Source organism: Lonchura striata, chromosome 13 (genome assembly GCF_046129695.1).
Source record: "Lonchura striata isolate bLonStr1 chromosome 13, bLonStr1.mat, whole genome shotgun sequence".
NCBI classification, from domain to species: Eukaryota; Metazoa; Chordata; class Aves; order Passeriformes; family Estrildidae; genus Lonchura; species Lonchura striata.
The window spans coordinates 14,542,460-14,560,769 of NC_134615.1; the positions used below are offsets into that span (position 1 = coordinate 14,542,460).

Below are 18,310 nucleotides of genomic sequence, written 5' to 3' on the forward strand. Positions count from 1 at the left end.
GTTGTGTCCAAATTAAGATGTTGAGTCAGAAAGCCCATTAGGTACAGACTAAGCAAGGGGTGTGAACATATGTGCTCTAAGATCTGCACAATGGATCCACAGAGGAAAGGTGGAAGTCCAAGATCCAACCTGCCAGGGAGCCTTTAAAGTTTTCCACCCCATTGGAACCTTTTGTTTCGTGTTGGCTTAGCCTGATCTGGGTCAAGGACATGAGAGTGGTTTGCACAAGGCTGACAGTCCTGCTCACTCATGAGTGAGCCCATTTGGCTTCCTGTGGAAACCTAGGAACAGGCACATCAAGTTTAGTAATACATTTATTCTAGTTGCTTATTCTGAATTATAGTGAAAAGCTGTAATGAGGGAAAATACTCTTTTTCTGGTCCTGAAGATAATTAAAATACTGATTAACAAACATTGATTTGTGGATAAGCAAAGTCTACGTACCATGTATGAAATTACAGTATATAAGGAGGGATAACTTAAGCATATAAGATTGTGGTTATACCTAAGCTTATCAAAGGATACCAAATGTATATATGAAATACAGAAAAACCATTGCACCTTCAACTGCACGTGCATTACACTTGAACAAAACAGAACCATTCCACAGAAGGCCCATAGTATTTATAGATCCTAGGACAGAATAGTTAAAGGCTCTGGGACTTGGGTTCCATTTTGCTACAACAGTTGTGTGACAATTCTCCTTGTCCAGTACAAAGAGAAATACCAGCCCAATCATCTGGCCAGGCTGCTTAGATGTTCAAATGGAGTGTATAAGAAGTAGTCCAGACTTGAGAGTCCTTACTCTTACTAAGTGAAAAGGGGAACAGAAGTTGTATTACCCTCACCTTAGAGGGAAACTAAGGAAATGTTTTATGTTTATGTAAATAGCAAGTTACTTGTGCCCCTCTGAAGTCTGAAAATTAGACTGCATGAAAGGGGAAGCCTGGAACAGAGCCTATATTTTCTATATCCCAGTACTGTACAATAGAACTGTCTGCTGGCTAGTGAACAGTCAAAAATGAAAGTTAAAATATGGAAAAGTTAGTAAATTGCCATCTTAGTCTCTTTTTTCCAAGCCTAAGAGCTTTTAAGAAACCTCGTTTGAGATTCCACAGGTATTTATCTTATGCAAACATCACTGTGCATTAAAGGAGTTTGTTCTTGTTCTGGTAGCAATCTTGGTTGTCATCTGATTTCACTCACAAACCACTTTAGGCTTTGTAATAAGACTCTAAGGTATCTGTAAAAGCAATCATTTCAGAAGCAAGTACTTGTGCCTGGAGTGTCCTTATATACTGGTATCAGTAATAATACAGCTGGTAATTTTACTTTGCTTTCACTCAATGATCTGAGAGCAAAATACTATGAATATAAAGTCTGTGAGGAGAGCCATGCAGTTCAATGCCAGATTTCTAAACCCTCCTAGTCTTTTCAATATGTGTGATGGTAACCTCCAAATGGGAGGATTGCAACCTGCTCTGTAAAACTCTGGAAATACAAAACAGCAGCAAACTTTATGAAGTAATGTCTGCTTTACATGGCATGTTAAACAAATAATAAAGTAAAGCAATGATTGTTTAATGTAAAAGTATATTGAGGAGAAATATATTAAAGTGTCTTTAATATGACTGCAGTAGGTTTCAGAGAGTGATGAAATTTCTTGGGGAAAACTGTAAACTGGTTAAATGAGACTGTGACCTCATTAAGTTTTTATGTGGGTATGTTTTTGTTAACACACACCTTGTTGGCAATCTTTTTTTTAACTTTGTAATCTTGCTATTACAAATGCCCCATTGATCAAACACCAAGCTCAAGATCTAGAGATGATTGTTGTAACTAAGTCATGACATAGGAAAACTTAAAAGGATGACTGTAGATTTTCACTGAAAATTTATCAAAGTTCAGTCAAATTACTGTCTTGTACTCTATTTTTTGCTACTGTGTATTCTAATGCCTGAATTAGCACAACTCCTAATTTTGCTAAAAAACTTTCCAATGCTATGCAATCTACTTTTGTTTTTGTTTTGCTTTTAATTCCCCAAAGGCAGAAGTTTCATATTTCACCCAGGCACTGGTAATTAGCCAAGGAAATTATTTAAAATGCCAGATGTCACATATTAAATATAAATAACCTATGACCTTGTGTGCAGAATGTAAGCCTCTTTCCTATATGACTGCTGAATTTAATCTTCAACATAGGCTCTATACTGAAATATTATTTTCTGTAGAACGCCATTCTGCTTGCTTAAACAATGGATGTGCCTTGTTAGCTGGAAGAGACATGAAGGCTATGATAATTTTGTTTGTATGCCATTTGCAAATGAATTTAAGGATACACATTGAGCAAAAAATGTCCCTTGTTGTACTCATGCTTTCTCCAATAGCAGCTGTAAAAGGCATAACCATTGCTGCAGCCAAAGAACACTATCTGCTCAATCCAGGAATCTTTCTCTGGGCTTCCTCATCTGCCCTTTCTATGCCACGCTGGTGTGTGGGGCTTTTAAACAGGTCCAGATTCAACCACAAACAGGAATGAGATCAAGCACATGAAATGCAACCTTCTGTGTTATATTCCTAATTCGAGGCTGTTTGGTTGATTGAATCATGCAGAACGAATGCCTGACCATGCATCTTGCAAAGCCTATTCTGGCTGCAATTGCACAGCTGGCTTTGATTTGCTGCCCATAGGAAGGGGGGAGGAATCCCTATTACTCCAACACAAATACAGATCTGGGATGTGGCTGCAGATCCAGAATTCCTAGCTATCCAGCATCGGATGATGTGTGGAAAATAAAACACAGCACAATGTAGCCCTCAGGTTTTTGGAGTCGAAAGTCACAACACGCCTAAAAAATAGCCACAGTTTGGAAAGGATTCAAATACCACAGGAAGCACGTTCCTTCCTTCTCGAGTCACATGCAATAACTCCAGCTCCTGACCAGATCAAGGTGTATCCCCATCTGGATGCAATAATACAGCCTAGAAGCAACAAGGACAGAAACCACCTATGCATATTAAATAAATGAATAAATAAAGGAAACTTCTCCTCACAAAACCACAAGTGAAATAAAGTTGCCCTTGTTACTGCCACCGTTTCCTTTCTCAGTAGCCAACAAAAGCCAAATCAGCCATCCATGGCCTGGACCTCAAGCCCAGAGGTTGACATAATTCCCTGGAAATTGATGTGAGCTTGCTCACGTCAGTTGTTTTACAAACTCACTCCCAGTCACACCCCAATTGCTCTTTAGAGGTTTGAAGGTGCATTTCTTTTTACAGTTTCAAATGCAGAAAGGATGTGCTTTCTGTGCAGTACAACAGAGTCAGCAAAATAAAAGCTATGGTGAAGACAAGATAAAAAGAAAGGATGATGTTGGCAATGGAAGTACTGAACTCAAAGACATACATCTGCTTTTGAAGTTAAAACCTTTATAAAGTTTACTGTAAATAACTTAACTATACCATCTTATTTTTTACATATTCTCTAAATTCTTACCTTGTCATGTCATAACCAATTACCCTGTTTATTTTAGCACATATAGTCCATTTTCTTTTTCAATTGAGAGCAGTAGGTAGGACTAAAAGCAATACCTAATGTCCTGCTTATATCATAGCTTTCTGAATTAATAGTTGAGACAAGAAAAAGGGGAGACAAGATTTATTTTACAGTTAAGGGAAATGAACAAGTCGTTAATATTAAAATATTTAATTTAGCATATTCATTAGAAATATTCAAGTCCATCCTTATGAAGAGAACAAGTTTGATTGTACTTCTCACTGGGGACATGCATAATGAATAATCTACTGATATAACAGAACAGGAAACTGCTGTGGTTGCTCCATTTGCTGTAATCTGACACAACAATTATTTAACAATAAGACAAAGTCTAATTCAGCTGGTTTGAAAAGCAAAAGATTGCTCCCAAGTTTTTAGACAAAAATTAGCTGTTAAATGTCATTTTATGTACAGTGTATTTTACTGACTCGTTCATCGTAGATCTGTTTTCATTCAAGAATGTATGAGGGTTTTTCTTAACCACAGTTAATCCAATTACACATACTTTTCCAGCTTGTCTTGCTATGTGACCTTGGATTTAGAGATAAAAAGAGGCTACAGGCCAACTGTCTGTGAGCTCCTTATAAAGGTTTGGGCTTCCTTCAGAAAAGGGAATTCTCTACTCTAAGAAGAGTATGAATCTTTGGTTTAAGTGTTGTAAGAACAGTAGCTGTAGCTACTCATGTATTTTCAGTAAAGAAATAGCTAGTGGCATGTGGGAAGTGATAATGGCAAAGACAGTGCTTTACAAGATAAGTAAAAAACATATGGCTGCTTTTGCACTAGAAGCAACTTCCCATTTTGGGCAAACTTGGGCAAACTCCTGCTGTCCTAAGTTCTGCAAAGTATTTTTTAATATTATGTGTTCTGTTTGCTTTAGAATTGCAAAGTCACAAAGTGGCTTTTCATTTTGGCTTGCTTTCATCAGCACAGATTACTGACCTTCCTCAGAAGTGCACAGAGAGACAGAATTCACAGAGAATTCACTGCAGTCTCTTAAGGGCCTCTGGACTGAGGATTATTCACTGTAGCTAATTCCTCTTCACATGAGCCTTCTTGTCTCACTTTCATTCACAGGCTCTAAAGAGAACATCCAGGTACAAATGCATGCCTGGGATTACGACATGCCTGTTGGGATCTGTCTAAACAGCAACAAATTTGGAAACATATTTGTTTCCATACAATATTAATCTGGAGATGGCCACAGAGTCACAACACACTAACTAGTTCAGATAATTTTTTAACTGAGTAATGAAACCTTAGAGGTAGCGATGGTATATTTCTGGTTAATAGGAGTTTCACATCCCATAACAAATTAAACTGTGAATATTACATAACTGGCTATAAGCAAACTTTACTAATTGTGAGTAGTAGTTTAAATCCCATCCATGCCCAAGTTTCAGCACAAACCTAAAATCTTCCTAGATCATTAAGGATTAATATTTTACTAATTCCACAGCACACAGTGACTGTTTCATTAAGTTGGAACCACAGAATGGACTCACAGAATCATTTAGGTTGGAAAAGAGCTCCAAAATGATTGAGTCCAGCCTTTGACCGATCACCACCTTGTCAACCAGCCCAGAGCACCGAGTGCCTTGTCCAGTCATTCCTTGGATGCCTCCAGGAATGGTGATTCCACCTTCTCCCTGGACAGCCCCTTCCCATTCCTGACAATCCTTTCCATGGAGAAATTCTTCCTGATGTCCAACCTGAACCTCTCCTGGCATAGCTGAAGACCACATCCTCTCATCCTGTTGCTGATTGCCAGTGAGAAGAGGCTGACTCCCACCTGGCTACACCCTCCTTCCTGGGATTTATAGAAAAAGGATAAAGTCACCCCTGCAGCTCCTCCTCTCCGGGCTAAACCCCAGCTCCCTCAGCCACTCCTCACAGGACCTGTGCTCCAGACCCTTCACCAGTTCTGTTGCTGTTCTCTGGACATGCTCCAGCACTTCAACGTCTTTCTTGAAGTGAGGGGCCCAGAATTGGACACAGGATTCAAGTATTAAGCTCCCCTCAAGCTGCTGTATGACTTCTTAGAGTGCAAATAAAAGAAACATCAGGACAGTTACAGTTTCTATACTGCCATCTCCTGCAGGAAACAGATGCCTATGCTGCAAGAAAAAATTCTACATTGTATTTTGCCCTTCTTCTAGTCTTTTCATCTTAGTGCAAGGCAAAACTATAGATTACGGTATGTTGTCAAGGAGGCAGAGCACCCTGAAGCTTCTGTGATCTTCCTGCTGACTGCTGGGCTCCCTATTGATGACATACATTGCTAAGAAATACTTTAATTAGTTTCCTTATAGTTAAAAGCTTTTATATGCAGATCTCACAAAATGCAAGAGTGAGAAGACACTATTCCATGCTTTAAAATTCTTTTTGGAATTGTTTTTGGAGGAGAATTCCCCTCAGTTCTACAGCCTTGGTGCAGCAGCTGTACTGACCAGAAAGTGAAGTGCATGAGGAAGTGCCACAGTGCAAGGCAGGGTGCTGGGCACTGGAACGGGCTCCCGAAGGAAGCGGTCGCACACCGAGCATTGCCTTGCATTCAGGGAGTGTTTGGACAAGGTTCTCAGGCACATGCTGGGGTTCGTGGGGTGTCCTGTGCAGGCCCAGGAGCCGGGGATCTGTGTGGTTCCCTTCCAGCTCAGTATTCTGTGGTTCTGCGTTTGCTTGAGTGCCAGTGTTCCCACTGAGCCGGAAGGCAAGTAGCGAACAGCTTGGAGTCCTGGAGCCAGCATTTGTTACCCAAGCGACATTCCTCAGCTTACGCCATCCTACCTAATTATTCCAGTCATTAGCTGGTGCCAAGAGCACCACCTATTTACATGGGGTGTTTTAGACAGTAACGCTCCGGGCGCCTCAAGGGGATTCTGCTCCTTTGCTCTGACGTGGGGCGGTCTGCGCGTTGCGGAGGGGTCAGAGAGCGGGAGAGGGAGCGGGAGCGGGAGCAGGACCGGGAGCGGGAGCGGGACCGGGACCAGGTGGGCGGGGCGGGGCGGGGCGGGCGGGGCGGGCGCTGCCGTGCCGGGACCGACACGTGGCACCGCGCCCCGCGCGCGGCCCCGCCCCCGCGCCGCTGGCCGCGCCCCATTGGCCGCCGAGCGCCGACTACAACTCCCGGCAGGCCCCGCGGCGCGGGGGGCGGGGCGCTCCGTCCCTGTCCCTCAGTCCCTCGGCGGCGCGGGCGGCGGTGGCGGGGCGCCGTCGGTGCCGTGACGTCACGGCGGGAGGGACGGGCGGAGGGCGCGCGGACGGGCGGGGGAGGGCCCGGCGGGGCGGGCCGGGGCGGGGGGCGCTGCCCGGGGCGCGGCGCGGCGCGGGGGCGGGTCCAGCCGCAGCCCGGAGCAGGCGCCCGCCCCCCCGCGAGTGACAGAAGCGCCCGGGCACCGGAGCTCGCGCTGGGGCCGCCGCTGCCGCTCGCGCCGCCGCCCCGCCTCCGGCCCCTCCGCCGCCCGCTCCGCCGCCCGGTGTTATGCGGCGGTCCTGAGGGGCGAGCGCAGCCCGGCAGGACCCGGCGCGGCCCTGAGGGGCGACGGGGTCTCGCTGCGCCCCGCCGGCCAAACCCATGACTACGGCAAACTGCGGCGCCACCGACGAGTTCGACTTCAGGCTGATCTTCGGCGAGGACGGGCAGCCCGGCCCCGGGCCGCCGCTGGGGCCCGCAGGTGCGCCCCGGGGCCGGGGGGGTCGGCCGGGTTCCTGTTTGGCTCCGAACGAGGCGGGGAGGGCAGCGGGGACCGCGCCGGCCCCGGCGCTGCGGGAGGCGGCGGCCCGGGGGGAGCGGCGCCTCCGTCCGTCCTCAGGCCGCGGCCGCTTCCCGGCGCCGCTCCCGCTCCTCTCGCGGGGCGCTCGGCCGGGCCTCGCCCGCCCGAACAACTTTCTTGGGGAAAAGAAACCCAAGAGCTCGCATCGTGCGGGAGGAGCCGCCCCGGGCGCGGTGGCGCCGGCGGGGAAAAGGCCCCGGGTTGGCTCCGGTGGCCCCGCGCCCCCCGAGCCCGGGCGGAGGGACGGGGCAGGGAGCAGCGCAGCGTTCACGGGGCCGGACCCGGGCCGTGTCCGGGCACTTGTGGTGAAAAGTTTCAAGCGAAGTGTTCCCCGTATATAGAACATCGCGGTGACTCCAGTGTGCTCTGCGGACTTTGTGTACGTGTGCCCGGGCGAACCCCGAGTGTCCAGATGTGATGGCTCTGGGTCCGTGTGTACAGATGCACGCATGCATCTGAGTGCTTCCATTTTACTTTGTTTTCTAGTACTGGCGCCTCAAAATCCTGTTTTAAAATGCTCGTATTTCTTGAAACTGTAGAAAACAAAGTACTCCCTGTGAATTGTGGCGTGAAGAATCAATAAGGACCAGCTGTGCCTTGTTTAGCCGTCCCAGAGTTTGATGACTGCGTGCTTTATTTTCTAACATACTTGAAATAAGTTTAATTGGTAATGGGCTGTCTTATGTCTAAGTGTTAGATGATAAGATAGCTCTGAAACACGGCTGTATCCAAGCTAAATGATATAGCCATGTTTTTGACTCGGTTGTCTGCCTAAGTTAATTAGAAAAAAATTTGTTTGATACAGTGTGTGTGAAAGCACTCAGGATTAACTTCTTAGGAAATCCCTAACTTTCTTGATTTGCAAATTCATTCAGGTCAGGGAAGGCTTCGTCTGTTTTCCATCTCAGTACAATAGCAGATGGTGTGTTTTGTGAAGGGAGCCTGAATTCTGCATTCTAGATAAGTGCATTACAGTACTGTATGAAAACAATGGAAGACATGTGAACAAATGACAACAAAAATAATTTTGACACCCTCATTTCTATTATTTTGACATAAGACTGGTTGTCTAAACCATGTTGCTTTGTCGCTGATAGATGAGAATGAGAGAACAAGTTTCTCAGAAAACTGGAAATAGTGGAGTGGTATCAACTCACTGTTATATCTGTATTTGGGTAGCAGTCCTTAACAAGCAGTTCAGATGTTACTCTGAATACAGAGAATTTTCCATGCTTGATAAGTCAAAACTATTCTTATGTCAAATTTAAAAATGTGATATTTGGACCATGAACTAGTTTGTTTGCAGTAGCTCTCAGTATAAAATTCTACCTCTGAAACTCAAGTAATTTTACTGTTTTGTAGAATTCTGGAGATGATCTTGCCTGCTGTGCACAGATGTGGCCTTCGGGGGAAAGGGTTAGAGTAGGATTCTGCCTTCATGTATTCTGTTGCAAGTATTGCCAGAGAGCTCATCTGTTTATTCTGCCCATGTATTTTACACATCAAGAACTAGAATTCATATGAGAGGTCCCATATTGGAAATCTATTTTTTTCCCTTACCCCTCTTCCAAATACATTAGATGAACAACAACAAAAAAAAAGTTCTTAGAGCTCCGTAAAGCATCTATTTCATAATCCCATATCACTTCCTCCCTTGGTAGTGTCTGTTGTGCTGCAAAGCATAAGGGTATTTTTTTTTACATGTATGCTAATAATAAAACATGTAGGTCACAGGGAAAGTTGCTTAATTCGAAATAAATAATACTAAAATTACTAAGTTTTCCATTATCATGGAGAACACCTAAAACACATTCTGATCCTTCATGCTTTGTCTCTAGAAGTTTGAGACTGGCATTCTGATGAAGGAAGTGTCTGGTACTAAGTTCTTGTGCAAATAACATGGAAATCTATGTTAATAGTGTCTTTTATACTGAGACTACTCTAGTGTTGTGAGGATTTTATTCTTTTATATATGTACACATATAAGTAATACAGTTACATATTTATATTTAATTGTATTTGTAATCAAAAGCAAGGAAAAGTGAGCTATTCTTTCATTTCCTTGAAATACTTTTGATATCTGAATTCCTAAGAAAGTGGTAGTGCCAGGCAGTAGATTACCCTTTTTATGATATTAAAAGAACAGTAAGAGAAATTAAATCAGCTGGGATCTTTAGTTATTACACAGAACAATTTCAGTGAGTTTCAGGATATCAGGACTGGCATTTGTAGTTTTGTGCTAAGTGGCAGGACATCAGAACTCTGTTCTACATTAGTGCGTATTTGCTGGATCTGAAAGTTGTAGTTCCTGCTGCAGAGGAGAATGCATGAAAAAAGATGCGTGAAGATGCTTGAAATCCCTAGTGTAATTCTGCAATCCTTGCAGCATACTTGGATTGAAATTAAAAGGGGTAGCCCATTTTGGGTAGTTTTTGAGTGGAGTAAGAATTTGCTCAGGTAATTACTAAATTAAAGATTCTCAAAAGCTCTTCAGCTGCTTTTAAGTGGATGTTAGGTACTGAGCAAGAGTTTGTGCAAACTCTTGCTTTCTGTTTCTCTGATTGTTCAGTGTCCTTATCCCAAAGAACAAAATAATTGTCACTTTGGTTTTGTTGTGTTAAGCACTAAAATTGCATTTCTAGGTACTGATGAGATTCATGTTTTTATGACCAAGAAATTCAAGCCTTCAGTGTCCAAAGGCAATGCTATAGATCACTCCGAAGTTAACCAAATCTCTTTGGTGTGCTCTTTGTTGCAAAATTTTGGGTAGCTGCAGTAGCATCCGATTGCATCGTGCCACCTTGTATCAGCTGCATTTGAAATGTCCAAGTCAGCATGTGCATTACAGTATGTCCAGGTCCTCTAAAGGCTGCTGAAAGAGGCTGGCATGCAACTGGCACTGACAGTGTTCGATGTGCCACCTGGTTTGGTCTTTTTGATGAAGAGACCTTTGGGATGTAATATGTGGCACTTGAGTAATTGAATTAGCTTGACTGCTTTTGTAATGATGCCCCGATTCCCTTCACCACCGCCAGTTTTGCAATACTATTCAGTGTCATTTTGGGAAATTTGTCTAGAATTTATTAAGCACTTAAACTGCATTGAGGTTTTCACTGAGAACACGTTATACTTTTTAAATGCCAAACTTCTCAAAATGGAAGCAAATATGAGTTGCTATGATATTTTCTGGAGTTTTACTTTAGGGGTTCATCTTCTCTTTTAAAGAATGAGTTCTTATAAGGTAAAAGCTGTACTTGAAGTACATAGTACTAAGCTGGGAATTTGGGATCTTATAGGGTTCTGTGTCATGCAAAACTATTTCTTATTGGTGTGTGAAATCAGAACTAACTTTAGAGACTGCAAGCTGTTCAGTATTCAGAAGATAAAGAATTACAGATGAGTTATTGATGCTGCTGTTCAGCATCCTGCCTAAAATGTTCCTGTTATTTCTGATTAAGTATTCTAAGAGCTAAAGAGGGGCTAATGTTTTGTTACCCAGTGAAACAGTAATACAAGTTTCACCCTAACTTCTACCTTTTGTTCTTGGTTTATGAAGTAGAGAAGGAGAAATTAATATTTTCATATAAATAACCTTCCCTGGGTGATTTTGTTTATTTGCTTTCCCACAATATGAGTGCTTTAAAAGAACTGATCAAACTACCCTCCTTGGACTTCAGGTTCATAGTATTTATTTTATTTTATTGGAAATAATGAAACAAGCTGAAGACGGGTTCTTCGTATTTCCTGTGATTTAACATTTGGTTAGGTAATACTATTTGGTAATCTTGTTACAAATAAATCTTATAAAATCTCTTACTTTTCTTCTGAAGAGTATAAAAAACATCCCAGTTCTGATGAATTTAGTGACTGTTTAAGACATCTTTGTGAGCTGCAGCCTCATTCTGCATAAGAACGCTGTATCTGGATTTCTCTTCCATTGATTTGCAAACTTCTGCTCCTGTTCTCCTCTGAGATTTTTTTCCTTTTGCTTAGAGCTGGTAGGTTACTGATTTGTTACTGGACATCACGACTGAAATACACATTTTGCTGTAGTGACTGTCAGAGTAATACCTGATCTTTTCTTTTGAAGGTCTTCATGCCAGACCTTTCTCTGTGAGCATCCATGGGCTGCTTGGGCTGCTCAGCAGTTGTCTCCTGCCCACATACTAAGTGCTCTGAAGTGATGATGGGTGCTGGATTTTCCCTCAGCTAGGCAGAGTTCTCTTGTAGTGAAAACTGGCACTATGTATGTGTTATTTTATTTATGTATGTCATAGAAGTCTTAAATCCACTGATTTGTACTGAAACACCACCACAATATTCATCTTTATAGTATTGCCTTAACATTAATATGTAAAGTATCCTTTTTCCTTTCCCAAATGACTGGTATTGCTGTCAGGGATGTTGGTAGAGAGAAGAAGACAGTCAAAGCTATTGAGAGTTTGCAGCATGGTTGAACTTTTTGTTCTTTTCCCACGAGGTCGTGATTAAGGTAAATAATCTTAAGAAAGTCAAGGTATGGTAGAAAAGAGACAGTAGTTTTATAATTAGATTGAGTGGAAAATTAAGGGCTGGATGCTGGCAGTAGCAGTGAACTTAAGGTGTGAGTTGACTGAGGATTGCTCTTGGTGAAATTTGGTTTTGTGTTCAGAAGAGCTGGTCCAGAACTGTTGCAAAGTTTGCTTTCCCTAGCTGGGCAAGAGGAGCTTGCAAGACATCTTTTAATGTCTTTTTACCAGGCTACCTTGCACACCTGTATGGTTCACTTGAAGTTTTATTATTTTTAAAATATTTTGTTTCAGTTTAGATTTGGTTGTCTACATAAATGGGTAGGAGAGAAAGTCTTTGCGCAAGATGGTAACTGTGGTTAAGATGTATAATTTGAGCCATCCATCTAAATACAGCTGTCTGTGCTGGTCTGTTAACATTTGCTATACAAAAGAGTGCTCATGTTGTTAAGAATAGGATCAGCTGGTGCAACTCTAACAAAGGAATGAATGGATAAGTTATTTGAATCTATTTTTTTCCTCTTAGATAAAAATTACACTTTCTAACAGAAATATTTATTTATTAGATAACTGAGTATTACATATAGTGATAAACCACCACTTGCAGGAAATTGAGCTACTATAATTTTATTTTACAAGCTGGTGGATGCTGGTATCTGCATCTAAAAGATTGACACACAGGGACACAATGCAAATCACTCATATAGGCTGTGGTTATATAATCTGCTGATAGGGGGGAGGAGGGAAAACCAAACAGCTGCATCTGACCAAAAACAGAGGGTCTTGTGACTTCAAGATAGCTTAGAGAAACACTGAGGGAGAACCAAAGGAGCATGTGTACTGAAGTGGTATCAGTGGAGTCAAGAATTGCCTGGCAATTAAGACTAAGAGATTAAGATGGTAATCCTGGCAAACTGACATGTTTGAGTATGTTGTGATTTTTCGCAGTATTCTTTATAAATTAAATCTTGCTTGTTTGAATGAAGCTTGACCAGGATGAGACTATTTGGGGAAAATACCAAAATCTTCTGTGTGGTGTTGCAAAGCAGTTGTAGTTGCAGATAATCTAATTTAATAACTTTTCTATTTTGGGAGTATGGTTCTTTGATCACTACATAGTGCATTGACAGTCACTAGCTAGTGAGTCACTATGTATTGCAGGGATTTGAAAAAGGTCCCCAGTTTGACACTTATTTTGTTTGTGAATTCATAGTTACCCATCAGTCTCTGTCCCCTTTCCTCCCAACTGAATTATGGGCAGAGTGTAAATGAAAACAAATCCTGAGATTTGGGATGTTGGAGATGGTCAGGGTACAAAAGCATTTGGGCTAGTGCTTTTGTCTTACATATTTCTGAAAATTGGAAATAAGCTCACTGTTTCTCAAAGTAAAAAGTAGCCCTCTGCTTAAAACATGACAGTCCCATTACTTTGGTCAGTATTGTCCAGCTGGAGGCAGTTTGTCAGATGCCACCTGAAGTGTAGCCAGCTCAGTAATGTTGCTGTGGATGAGAGAGAATAAATATGAGTAGATGGGCCTGGGTCAATAGGAAGCAGCAGTTTGGCTGTTCACAGCAATAACGTAAATACGGGAGTTGTTGCCTCAAGCTGCCCTAGTGGGCCAGGGAAGTGTGGAGCAGACTTGGCAGAGAGCCCAGCCAGTAAAACAACATCCAAGTCCTTGCATTTGTCCAGGCATGCCATGTGGGCTCGAATGACAGTGGAATTCAAGATGAGTGAAATGATCAGTAAGGCTGAGTGAAACTGCAAGGCAGGAGCAAGCCTATTAAGAAGCCAGCATTCTCTTCTACCTTTAGTACACCCATCTGTGAGTGTTCTTATGAAACACTGGCAAAAGAGAACGTTAAAAAATCATAGAACTGTTCAAAGTCATTCAGGGAAGATGAATTTGAATCTGAAGCACTGCAGGTTTGGTGGAAGGAGAGAAGAATGAACTTTCTGGGGATCTGACTGCAAACCCATGACCTTTCAGCAGTAAAGTCATGAAAATAGAGTTCTGTGTGTAGTTTGATTTGGTGTTGCGTGGTGATTTTGGTGGGTTTTTCTAAAGCAGAAACAAAACTTCATTTGAGGTTGCATGAAAGATGTTTGTAAGTAAAAACATGAGCAAGAACTTAGAGCTAATTTATTAATACCAGAAATGTAGTATCATATTAATTAATATTTAGATTAAAAGGAATTGCATGCTTAAAAATGTCTTCTCAGGCTGCACTTAGAAGATTAGTCATCACTTCTAAAAGTGAGAAGTATTTTTAATATAGAAAAAATTCTTCAATGGAGTTGAATGTTTCTGGTGTTTTCTGGGTTTTTCTAGCAGGTTGATGGAGAGGGTTAATGAGATTGTTTTAGTGGCTGCTAACATTGCTTTTTTGGGGAACAAATGCTGTGAGAAATGTCTTTTTAATCCCATATTTTAATGTTTTTAATAGTTTTGGAAAAAATGGAAGGATGACTTACACTTAGAAGCAGTATTTGCTCTGTGCTGGAGAGGGTATGAAATCGTGACTGATTGGGCCAGGGCAGAAGTTGTCATCTTTTAACTAACGTTGTTTTACAGAGTAGCCCTCTGTATCTTCATAGCCAAAATGAAAGTGTGACAGAATGACAAACTGCTAATCCAGTCATGTTGCATTTATTAACTGTTAGTGACAATGATTCATTGCTTTGATGGCTGCATAATGGCCTGTAATAATATCTGCAGTGATGTATAGCTACTCATGTGTATCTTTAGATGCTTTCTAGAAGATGTTCCCAAAGTCAAGGACAAAAAAGATGAGATTCAGTAACTGATTACAAAAGGCTTTAATAGTGCTCTTTTGGGTAACTGTGTTCAAACAACAAGGCTGTAAGGAAATACATTATTTAATCCAAAGAACTACTAATAAAATCTGTCAACATTTTGTATTTTGCATAGCTTCTTTAAGTGACGTAAATCTCTGTATTTCATCAGTGTAATTTGTCAGGTTTAGTCTTTGAGAGCAAATGCTGCTGTCCTTCAAATTGCCAAGCTTTTTGTGTTGGGGGCAGGAGTTAGGCTGATGTACAGTACGTGGTGATAACTTCACTCCTGCTGGAATAAACACAAGCCATTTAGGACTCTGGGAAGAGATGCAAAGTTACACGTGGTACAGTCATGACGCATGCCAGTATCACCATCTCTGTATTTTGGGATGTCAGTCTGAACCTTGCTGAGAAAAATGGTATTTGTGCTCAGCTTCAGCCTCTTCTTTTTCATTTGACTGATTTGTGTTTTTGCCTTTTACTGTATCAATCTAGCAAAGTGAATTCAAGGTGTTTTTGAGTCTACATTCATGTGAGCAGAGGGAAAGATTCAGATTGTCATTCTGGGTCATTGCAGTTCTTCGATGAACACAGCCTGTGAGTTTAATGTATCTGAAGTCCACATTTAAGCTGCATTATAAAGTATTGATGAAAAGCTGTAGAAATTGATGGTTTGAAATAGTGACTTAAGTATATAGTAGGAGTGCCTGCTGTGGAAGGGTTTGTCCTCTGTCATGTGGGCCAGCTCTAGAAGTACAGTGTAATTTGGCCAAGGTGTGAAGAGTTCCCAAACGAGTTTGTTCAGATATTATTGATAGGAGTCCTCAATCTCTGTGTTGTGCTCTGTTTGATAATCAGAAAGGGGGTGCCCCATTTCAGTCTCCCTTCCACTGTGTAACTCGGACATCCACTGTCACACTCAGACATCTTGCCTTGGCTTACTGCTCTCCTTTTCTACCAGTTTGCACAAAGACCCTGGTCTGTGTCACCATACTCTCCTGTAAACTAAAATACACATTTTCTTGCAAACTCCAGTCTGTTTTCTTTGATACGGCCCTACTTAAGACCTTCTCATTTTGGAATTCTAGTTTTGCTCAGTGCTTGCTTCAGGACTGGATCAGTGAACTGGCAGCGTGTCTGTAAAGAGCAGCAGGTTGTTGTGAGCAAGGTTGTGTTAGAAGTTATTTGGTGGTAAAGACATCCATGTATGAGTTGGGTGAATTAGGTGAGGATTTCAGTTCATTCTGTTTGAATAAGTGGAGAGCCTTTTCATGGAGTCTGTTGGTTTTGCCCCCACAAAGGAAGAGCTGTGCATGGTAAATTGGCCCAAAATAGCAAGAATCTAGGCAAACCTGGCCTGCTGGCAATTACAGTACATGATTAATTCCCTTCACTCAGTATTTGCCTAATCTTCTCAATTACCTTTATGCTCAGTCTACTTCCAGTGGGTCAGGCACAGCACACCAGTTTGGGAGTGATCAGGCTTCTCTCAGGTCTCATGTCTACACAGCTGAAATGCTCTGGGGTTGCAGGGCTGCAGTCCCTTTGCAGACTCTAACACCTGATAAGATAGTTCATCTGCAGAACAGCAGTGTCAGATGGCTGCTCATACCGTGTGATAGTACCTGCTGTGCCCATGTACTGTGCTGTTTCCAAAAGGCTGTACACTAATATCTCTGAACTACTGGGTTGTGCTTTTTCATCTGACAGTGAATGACAGATGAGGCTTCATCAAACTGGAGGGCAGCAGCTTCTGTTTTGTCTACAAGGTTATTATGCAGTGAAATACTGTGTCTTCTTGAATTATATAGCCGCAGATTAAAAAAAGGAACCAAAGAGGAGTCCATAGAACTTGGAGGCTTTTAAAGCAAGAAGCAGATTTTTTTTTTCTGTTATGAGTATTAATGAATAAGAATAATCCTTAAATACTGAACCAAAGGCTTTAAGGTTATCATTTAAAGACATGCTTCATATCAACCAGAAATAGCAGGAGAGCTGGAGAAGACACAGGTATAAACACTGCTTAGCACTTCCGGTTGTTATTTTCTGTTTTGTAACTGAACTTAGAATGACTAATTCTTGTTGAATCTTACAGTTACAAGTTGAATTCTTCACCTGCCTCATATATAACTTTTTAGCAATGTATCTCAAAGCTGTTCTTTCCCTGTTTGAAATTTATTTTCATTACTTCAGTGTGAAGCTGGATGTACACTAAGACAACACTTCTAGTTTAAATGCGTACCAGGCTGTGGTCTAAGGGTTTATTTCATCGCGTGTTGCGTTTTTATTTGATAGTGAACACCTGCAGCTCCTGTCCTGGTTGCTCGTTTTCTCCCATGTCCTAAAGCTTGCCATTCTGTCAGTTGTGTATATACAGGTGTCAGTGCACTGTAAATATGATTGCCAAAATCATCTGTGTTAAAAGAACGTCTGTTCTCAGTTCCCCTCCCCCTTTGTGTGTGAAGGTGTGTGGGAGGGTGGTTGTTGCTCAAAAAACCTTAGTGTAGTTACACCCCAAGAGCCAGTATGTTCTTATTTTAGTCAGTGTCAGTTGTAAACATTTGATATGCTGGATTGTTCTTTTGTTTAAACTGCTTAAACTAGTGCAGCTTCTTTATTCTTCTGTATTTCTACAAAGGATAATTAATTCTTATCCAGACTAGAATTTGGAAGAGACTCATTGATGAGCTGCCACTGTTGAGAAGATTCTTTTTCTTCTACATTTCCAGTATACTTGCTTAACAAAAGAAAATAAGTGAAACTGTGACTGGCATGACAGAACAGCTTTTGGCATACATGATTGACAAAAGCAAAATTCATTTTTATCCTTTTTTGCATAATCTGACATGACCATGAAACAGCACAAAACTATAGAAGAGAGTGAGCTGCTTCATAAAATGAGAGCTGTAAACCATCCCTTTCTGAAAACTTAAACTTGCAGTACTGCTTCATGTATTGCTAACTTTGGTCGAGAAGGATGTTTCCCCCTACTCCACCCTGCTACCTTAATTTTTTTTCACAATTTATTCTTTTTCGGTACCATATTTGGCTTACTAGTCAGTCGTACTTCTTATAAACGAATACATTGCTATGTTTCAGTTTGGGATTGTGGGATTTTTTTTAATTGGTGTTTAAGCTTGTAGGAAGTGTTTCTGGAAAACCAATAGCTTGTAATGGAAAACTGGAGTTAAATATCCAGTTATAGAACTTTAGTGGAATAGTATACCAAAAAGAACTCTCATCAATCGTGGTTTTAAGTGCGCAAAAGAAAAACTATTGATTATTGACTATTTTGTGTACCATGTGAAGATTCCATCCCAAGAAATATATAAACTTGTGCAAACCTGCAGAATAATGAAATAAAAAACAGCCACATATGCTTTTTGTACATTTTTACAAATGTTTTTGTAACCATTGTGTTCAGAAAGAGGTAGTGGTAACTGTCATGGTAGAAGTGGAAAACAGAAGAGTTGGTCATTCTTTTTAAAGCTTGTAAGTGAGACAGACTTGCCTGAGAACACACATGATGTCTGTGTCAATGTTCAGGTCTTTCCTCATGCTATTTAAAGGACTTGATTGCTGATCCTGTTTTCACAGTAGTAATTTTATAAGACCTAGGTCATGTTGCACTTTCTTTGTACCTTATAGCAACTCCTATTGTCTGAAAATGTTT

At 41.5% G+C, this 18,310-nt stretch overlaps 1 protein-coding gene across 2 annotated transcripts in view; it reads left to right on the forward strand.

The window, feature by feature from the left end:
• The first annotated feature begins 7,002 nt into the window (after window positions 1-7,002).
• NFATC3 (nuclear factor of activated T cells 3) overlaps window positions 7,003-18,310 on the forward strand; it is a 63,302-nt gene continuing 51,994 nt past the window's right edge. For both annotated transcript variants that reach the window (XM_031505817.2, XM_031505818.2), the window contains exon 1: window positions 7,003-7,230. In XM_031505817.2, coding sequence (XP_031361677.2) covers window positions 7,131-7,230 — 100 coding nt within the window. In that variant the 5' untranslated portion in view covers window positions 7,003-7,130. The remainder of the gene's footprint in view (window positions 7,231-18,310) is intronic.